This window comes from Suillus discolor (assembly GCF_016758755.1).
Source record: "Suillus discolor strain FC423 chromosome Unknown F5147scaffold_738, whole genome shotgun sequence".
NCBI lineage: Eukaryota > Fungi > Basidiomycota > Agaricomycetes > Boletales > Suillaceae > Suillus > Suillus discolor.
The window spans coordinates 1-8,615 of NW_024541985.1; the positions used below are offsets into that span (position 1 = coordinate 1).

The window sequence follows — 8,615 nt, forward strand, 5'->3', positions numbered from 1 at the left end:
TCCAACGGAAATTCTGCACAAATACTGCTCGGTATCGTCAAGTATTTTGGGGGCAAACCGTGTTTTTGCTCGACAAGGCAAAGCTCATGGGCATCTTTCAGGTCCGTCTTGAGTCTGTTGATAAGGACGGACTCAACGCTCCATGCTTGAATGCAGACTACGTCTGTCATTACAAAGGCAGTCTCATAGGGAAACATTTCAAAAGCTTGGCGCAAGTGATGCCGTTTTTGATTTATGATCTCGTCCCTTCAATTGTTCTCAATGCATGGACCGTGATAGGAGAGCTCGTCGTACTCGTCTGGCACACGAAGATTGTGGATACGGAAGCTTATCTTGTAGGTTTATGCAGAAATATGCGATAACTTTAGTTCATTCTTTTCTAGGAAAGCGTCTCGAACACTCAATGATTTTCTTAATGTTACAGCACAGTGCGCCTGCTAGCCTCATTTATAAGCAAGCCCAAACTTTACATTTCTTAGTTCACTCCCGGCGTATATTCGACGTTTCGGACCAGCAGTGATATTTTCGACCGAACGATACGAGTCCTTCAACCATGTATTTCGTTTGTCGTGTGTATACAGTAATCGCCAAGCACCAAGCCGCGACTCCTGCCGAACATTCGCTCATCAAGATATCGTCAAGCACATTGTCACAGGGTGGGTATTGGTACGATAACAAAGCCTCAAAATGGGTCCGGGGAGGAGCGCAAGTTCTAGGGTATCTCGATGAACACCCAGAGCAAGCACGATTGCTCGGATTATCGGTCTTCAATCGTAATACTCCAGTACCTGGTAGTCCTAGCTTATTATTTCACTCTATCGCTACTGATTCTTTTCACACAGGTTCCGGGAAAGTTCAGACTTCTCTTGGTGCCAACGGAAAAACGGCAAGAAATGATATAGTAGCCTGGAAAGAAACTCATTGCTCGAAGATCCTGAAAACTGCCCAGCCTGACATCGCTTACTATCAAGGCAAATCAGTCGTAGCGAGGGAAGGGGATATCGCATATCTGAATAGTCATGTTATTTTCCACCGAACGACTGATGGTCAGGTGAGTGAATTCCTCACTGTATGGTTCTTGATTAATTGTTAGACATGCATTGGACGTGTTCGCGAGATCCTTGTATCATCCGAGAATCCGAACACCGTTGTTCATGTTGGACTCCAGCTCTTTTCATTCGCAAACACTTTACACGCTTCTGTCCATCTACCCTGTCTGAACCTGATTGATGACGAGGTTGTCACACCGGCGGTGGTAAATTTGATATCCCATTGATCGTGTGCGCTATTTCTGACCCTTGCGAGGCTATAGGATATCATATGCGTCATTAATCTCCAGCACAACTGTGTTGATTCACAGTGTACAGACACCATCGAGGAACCTGTGCGCCAAGAACGGCTCGAAACTTCTCGTACAAAACCTATCATTCAGCACAAGTCAACACCACACTACTTCATCAATGCCTACTCTATTCATAACTACGATCATATCAATTCTGTAATTCCTGAGACGCTTCGTGATTCACCGCTGAGGGTTACGAATGTCGCAGAGATTCGGGAAATGGCCGTACGACAAATGAAGCAGAAGAAGACTTTGAAGAAATCTGATGACGTACCTCAACTAGATGCTAATATGGAACATGATACCCAGATCCCTCTGGTGGCAGTTCCCTCCTTCGATCGGGCCCCTCCCAAGTCAAGGACTGCTGCAAAATCAAAGGCAAAGGCAACCACTTCCAGCACGCGAAGGAAGGCAGCAACATTGAAGACTGGTCAAGCAACTGCCGGACCCTCTAGCCAGCTTCCGCCTGCTCAGCAAGACTCAACGATTCATATCGGAGATCACCAAAATCAAGCCTACTTTGCGCCGCCACCAGGATTCCCTCCTCCCCAGTACTACTACCCTCCTCACCATTCACAACTTCCTCCACCACAGCTATATGGTCCGCCGCCACCAGCTCTGTATCTTTACTCCGGAGGTTCACAACAACGTCATGAGGTTTTAGAAAGGTCATATACCGGTGAGTTCTTCGCCGTTATTATAGCATAAAAAATCTAACTACACTCAGGCTATAACATGTACCCAAATCAACCCGAACCGCCACATCTACAGCCACAGCCACATCAACAGCAGCAACAGCACCTGCAATTCCATCCGCACCCCCACCCCCACCCGCAACATTAGTTAGTGGTGGTGGCATACTGCAACTGCGACAGTGCCTGCTTCCGCTACCGCAACAAGCCTTAATCCACTTCTCACCCGACTGCGACGATGCCTGCTTCCACTACCGCAACAAGCCTTAATCCACTTCTCACCCAACTGCGACAGTGCCTGCTTCCGCTACCGCAACAAACCTTAATCCACTTCTCACCTAACTGCGACAGTGCCTGCTTCCGCTACCGCAACAAGCCTTAATCCACTTCTCACCCACAGCACCAGGTGGAGGAAAAGCAATACTTGCTGCTCCCAGTGGTATCAAGGTTCTCTGGTATCTGTCGCGCCAACCTGTCCTGTAGATGGAGGGACTTTGCTTTGCAGCCTCAAGAAAGTATTATCATATGTACTTATAATATGAATTTGGACCCCATCTCCCTCCTGTCTGATTTGTCTTGATGTGTGAGAATTGACGAATCTCGGTTGGGTGAATTGAATTGAATTAATTTAAACTCAATTAAGTGTGTTTTAGACTTTTGAACCAACTCGCAGCACTGGTTGTCCTGCTCCCTCACTGTCTGCGACATCATGATCTCACAGCATCCTGTGCGTGCTCGCAGGAAACCACAAGCTAGGCAAACGACAGCAAATGGTCTACTCACACCTGGTGATGCCCTGCTTGGCCGAGGCAGGAGCATGTCAGCCAGCAGCAGAGGATCTCGACCGCCTTCAGCATGTGGTTCACAACCGCGTGGTAATATCAGTCGCGCACGCTCACCTCTAGCAGCCCATCCACCATTGGCCTCAACTGAGATAGCTCAGATTGCTGCCATAGCTCCCATCAGCATTCCATGTACACCATCATCCGATGGCTCCCTCGACGAACCTATAACTATCGGTGTGCGTCGCCAAAGGGTGGATTCCGGTGTGAGTCTGGGTTGCCCTGTTACCCTTACGCCCCGCAGCACGAAACGGCTTAAAGTCTATGCAAATCAAATTGCGGAGGAAGTTGGTGTTCCAATCACCAGTCTTCACGAGTTTATCGATGTATGTATTTTTTTTAACTTGCTGTAAATGTACATGATTTAATGTTCCTTCAGTGTGGAGGCATATACCAGATGCTTGTCAGGATCGTAGCCCTTGTGCTCAAGAACGACGGTGACAAAAAACTTAGATTGCTCGCCAATCTGAAAGAGTTACTGGGCTCTAAAGATTTCAAGGTATTATTTGCCGTGTCTGCACACATCACGAGTCTGACTTATCATTTAATGAGTCTGCACTTCAAAACCGTCTGACCGCATGCATGCTTTCGCCCAATATCACTGCATACGTGACAGATACACACCCGCAGATCTTGGTAGATTCTTTCTGATGCTATGAATGGAAATTGAAGCAAACTGACACCGTGACAGAAATTCATCAAGAAACACCAAGATGTATTCAAAGTTCCGGCATTGCTGTTCGAAGACGTGGAACTCACCGCACTTTTTGCTAAGGTCGTCAGCGAGTCTCTCTCTACAATCCGTGGCAATATGAAATCTAAGGTGCGTAGTGCTAATAACAATCGCAAATTTTTCTGAAATAATATTTTTTCAGTTGACTGCATCTATTGCTAAACGCACCAGTATCACAGACGTGGCCAGATCCCTCGCCCATGGTTGTATTGAAGTTGACGCAGCTCATTGGAACAGGCTCGCGTTTTTGGTATGTTTTTATCACAACGAATATTATATAGATAGTAACCTCTTGAGACTAGCGACGCTGCTTGCGTGTCTACTTACTCGGCACTGGTAACTACAAAACCGTGCCTCTGCGTACTCTTTACTCCCCCCTGCTTGTACCTTCTCTTCCGAAAGAAGTCCGCCAAAAAATCGGACCACAGCTTGGCATCGACATCGATGAGATAGAGCACAACATGCTCGACGGTGACGCCGAAGAGGACAACAATGACACTGATGCCTTTCAAGATGATATCGCTCATGAAAATGCAGCCCCCAGGAATGTTGATGGCGACGATGGCCATGATGGGAATGAGAACGTTGATGCAGATGCGGACCACAATAAGGACGACGCAGACTTCGAGGCTGATGTGAACGACGCGGCGGACATTAATGTGGACGGATCGGTCGTCACAGAGAAAGACCTCTACACGGCGGGAAGGTTTTGGAATTTTGTAGACTCCTCGCTCGCAGGCGCACGCAAGGCTGCGAAGGAACAAGCGATGGAAGACAAGGGTCTAGCGTATGAGAAAGCATATAGCGAGTAAGTTTCTTGTTACCGGGTGTTGCGCCTTGTTGCTGATTATCACAAAGCATCCTTGTGCAGTACCTACAGCAGGATCTTTCTGATTTTCCTGGAAATACCAAAGTCCCAACGCTTCTCTCCACCAACCGCCCCCAGTGGCAATTGACCATTCAGAACCAACTCCTTTGGAGCCACGCGTAACGCTCGTTTATACTCTGCCTTGACACCATAGTAATCATGCCTGTACCTACTATCTACCAGTAATCTAATATTTTGTGTGGCTCGTTCCATTTATTGTGCACTCTTTCAGTGTGAGGATGGTGTGCGGGTGTCATCTAAGTATATTATATCTGAGAATTCAATCATATCAAGGTATTGAGCATATCTATATACAACATATGAAAGCTACCCTGTGTGACAGGTACGAACGAGATGTCTGTGCTAGATGTGGTATAAGATATATTCAGCACTTGTCATTTCCTATATAGACTAAAGCTCGGGTAACTAATATATTTTGAGTGTCTTGGTGATGTGTCTCAGTGGTCGTTAGTATATTTCTCAAGCCCGGCACATTCTCTCTTCACTAGGACTATAATATATTTATCTCCAATAAGTGGTGCGAAAGTTATGTGACTAAGGTCGTGGAAATATGCGCTACAGCTTACTATTTTTGGGACTGTATAATAGATTTTCGGCAGCAAGTAGTGTACTAGGATGCAATAAGACGTTGTCATAATCATAGTGCACCTGTACAGCGACCAAACGGTCGCATGCATTCACGGGCCCGTTCCCACCCAGCTGGACTTCAATATTTAATGCCCTTCCGACAGTTCTCTATCGCCATTGCACACGCCCTGTTCCCTTGCGCCTCTGTTTCTATCAAATATGGAAAGAGCTCATTTATCTACAACCTCGCTGCAAGCCTGATATGTTACCAACTGCTCGTCAATATATCACAGGAACTTCGTCTCTCCGTGGTTCACGCGAATACATCAGTCTCGTCACCGGCCACTTGTCATTGGTCATGTCCTGAAGAGGCTTTTCGAGCAGTTCCCCCCTACCACACTCTTCCCGAACCTTTGCGAATTGCATTTAGAGGCCGTGTTCGGTCTTCTGGAGCGTAGTTCAAAATTCTGGCTACTTCGGCAGTTCATTTCGCCTGGATTGCAAGCGCTCTGGTTTGATGTAACTGGCATCCCGACACATGAGGTAGAGCAATTGTTTACTACTCTGCCCGCAGAAGCACATGGCCTGCGCCAATTATCAGTATCGGCGGGCAATGGTACCACGGCTTTGACAGTCCCCCCGAGTCTTGGAAAGCTGCCAAAGTTGATTAGACTGGCCATTTTCGGAATCGATGTATCTTTGACGAGGCAGACAATAGCCAATATCCAGCAAGCACGATGTCTTCAAAGCCTCAAGCTTAAATTGTGCGGAACCTCCTGCGATGCGGGCGGTATACCCCTTGAATTGCCTAGTCTCAAAACCCTCTATCTCTCCGATGGTTCCTTGCCACAGTGCACGCACTTCCTTCGTCAAGTCACCACCCGACAACTATCACACATCAATATCAGCTATCGCGGATCTGCCAGCCCGGCCGAAGTCACCGCGTTCGTGGAATCCTTGTCGACGTCATGCCAAACTTTTGAACATTTGGAACGGATCTATGTGGTCGACAAATCAGAACATCCTGATTATCTGCTCGTCATCCCACTCCACTCCGAAAGCTTCCGGCCATTGTTCAAGTTCAAGAGGCTGTCGTCTGTTAAATTCATTGGCATTGGAAATTTCGAACTTGACGATAGGTTCCTCAATGATATCCCAGTTGCCTGGCCGAGTATTCAGGAATTGAAGTTCATCTCCTGGAAGAGACGTGCCTTTTATAGCGTCACCTTCACCACCATGATGTCACTGGCGTCAAGGTGCAGATCGCTGCGTACCTTACATCTGACGGTCGATGCTACGCAACCGACGACGATTCCTCGAGCACCGGATGGGACCGAGGAGCTTTGGGCCTACGCAAACCACCCTACGCAACCTGCATCTTGGATACTCCCGGGTGTCGGAAGTTGCACGCGTACCATATTTCCTGGCCGAGGTATTTCCAACTCTATGGGATTTCAAATTCTACGAGCTTTACTTGAGGAATTGCGCTGCCGATATTGATTTGCGATTAGCACTGGAGGAAGCACATTCGCAACTCATGGCGCTTCGAAACTCCCCTTACGACAATTCGGATAAGCTATGGGAGAACAATTCAGACGACAGTGGGACGTGAGAAGTGTAGGAGTGGATATTTCATCGTAACGCAATCGAGGTTGTATTTTAGACTAGAGTAGTATGGCTGTATACGTCGACTCTATCATGCTTGTATTCCTGGTGTTGGTATATGTCTGAAAGCAAGCAACACTGACCTAGAAAGAAGTAACTCACGCGGTTTATTGCAACCGCACCGTTTCACCGGGCTTACGCTGAGAGCTACGGCTGCGATATACCCTGTAATCAAGATTTCGTTCATGCTAGACGCACGAGAAGTTCTGTCTAGGAAGGGTAGGAATGATGTTTTTAAGTTACTTATCGTTATCCATGATGTGTTGCTGCGCCCTCGGTTCTCTCTTACAGCGTGTTGCATATGAGATTGGCAGTGTACGTGTTTTTCAAAAGTCCGAGTCGGGCCGGAACCGGCACTAATGAGGTCAAGGGATGTGACATCTTGTATACTGTCCCTCTCCGAGCATTGAGCAAGCTGAGATATTTCAAGACTGTCCTGTGCTGTTCAAACCACAAGAATACGATATTCTTGGCGCATTTCCTGGCTGGTGAATGGCCCCATAATGAACTGACTGAGGTTTCGTTTCATCAAGCGGCAGGCCCTGGCTGGAGCGACATACTACATCCTTTGACCTAATTAGGTTGTTTCAAAGCTTCGCTGAGGTACGTCGTCTCATAGCTCGTAGCAACAACTCACACTAACTCGTACGTAGACTCTAAACTAGCGAACTTAATACAGCACATTTATAGCTACTACTATCCTACTAATGCAGTGCCCTCAACATGTACCCGCACAAAATCCGAACCAGCAGCCATTCCTGTGTCTGGATCACATGCAGCGGTCACGGCAGTCGCATTTTCACGATGCCCGAAATTTCTATATAAGGAATACAAAACTCAAAACATTACCGGTCGTCGACCACATTGCAAGTTTCCACACACATTTACATAAAGCATCCTTATGGTACGACAGCTTTGAGTCATGATCGTGCAACTGCCTCATCTACGTGAATTGCACAGATACCACCCCTTTATCTCATTTCGCACTGGATGGCGGTATACATATACAGTGCGAATGATTGTCATACTCATCTACCAAGTTTGCTTCTTATCCACACCCAATTCTCTACCAATATGACTACAGTCCCAGATGATCCGGCTTTGTGGCCGACGATTAATGCAAATCGTATTTTTAGCTATTTTACAGGTTCGTAGAGAGCAGTCGGATCCAATATTTCAATCTAACCTCTACTGCTGCCTTGCAGTTGCAGCCTTCATTGTAGTGACATATGATTTGGGTAAGCATGATGATATCCAAGGACTGCTGATTTCACAAGTACTTTCAGCACTTACGTTTGGACAAGAGGTATGTCGATGCTATTACCGGAGCAGCCATCTCGCTGAGAATGGTTTTATAGGTGGAACTGATCTGGGTGAGTACAGTCTGGTGTCAGAGGAACACACGAAAATACATTTGATTCCAGAGACAACGCTGGTCCCTAATGACAGTTTGTATCTCAGTGCATGTACCTTATTTGTTATTGTTGCCATGTTGTGCTAACTTGAAAGTATTTTAGGCGCGCTACCTTGGAATCTTATCTGCTGCGTATGTTCGGAAGGCTACACAATCGGTGTTGTACTAACTGTCTATCTCTTATAATCAGCATGTACATGTTAGGTATGTCTCAGTGCATTCGTTGTATTTGCTTCTTCTGACCAATGGCATTCAGGGACTGTTCCGACCATCTTGCTGTCAGATACAGTGAGTCTTCTACGCATATAATTGCCATTCGCTTTAATTAACCGCAATGCCATGTAGGAGTGGGTGTGGTTCTTTACTAACTCATTGGTTCACTAATGACTGCCATGCTATCATCCGTCACAGATGTGAGTCTGTTGGAGTGTGTGCTACCCGAGGCTGGTCACTTATTGATTTGTCAGGCTT

General features: G+C 46.7%; 3 protein-coding genes across 3 annotated transcripts; all 3 read left to right on the forward strand.

Annotated features, from left to right (window-relative positions):
• Positions 1-1,312: 1,312 nt before the first annotated feature.
• Positions 1,313-1,522, forward strand: F5147DRAFT_538787 (uncharacterized protein; the record flags this gene model as incomplete). Its single annotated transcript, XM_041430202.1, has 1 exon — positions 1,313-1,522. A coding segment is annotated over one exon (210 nt), but the record flags the coding sequence as incomplete, so codon positions are not given.
• A 1,221-nt stretch (positions 1,523-2,743) lies between these two features.
• Positions 2,744-4,600, forward strand: F5147DRAFT_784989 (uncharacterized protein; the record flags this gene model as incomplete). The annotated part of the gene is made up of 7 exons (XM_041442890.1): positions 2,744-3,202; positions 3,256-3,375; positions 3,429-3,512; positions 3,568-3,699; positions 3,752-3,859; positions 3,912-4,417; positions 4,468-4,600. The coding sequence occupies 7 exons, from the start codon at positions 2,744-2,746 to the stop codon at positions 4,598-4,600; spliced, it is 1,542 nt and encodes a 513-aa protein (XP_041284003.1).
• Positions 4,601-5,214: 614 nt separating this feature from the next.
• Positions 5,215-6,565, forward strand: F5147DRAFT_819091 (uncharacterized protein; the record flags this gene model as incomplete). The annotated part of the gene is made up of 2 exons (XM_041443630.1): positions 5,215-5,343; positions 5,396-6,565. 2 exons carry the CDS (start codon positions 5,215-5,217, stop codon positions 6,563-6,565), a joined length of 1,299 nt encoding a protein of 432 aa, XP_041284004.1.
• Positions 6,566-8,615: the final 2,050 nt, after the last annotated feature.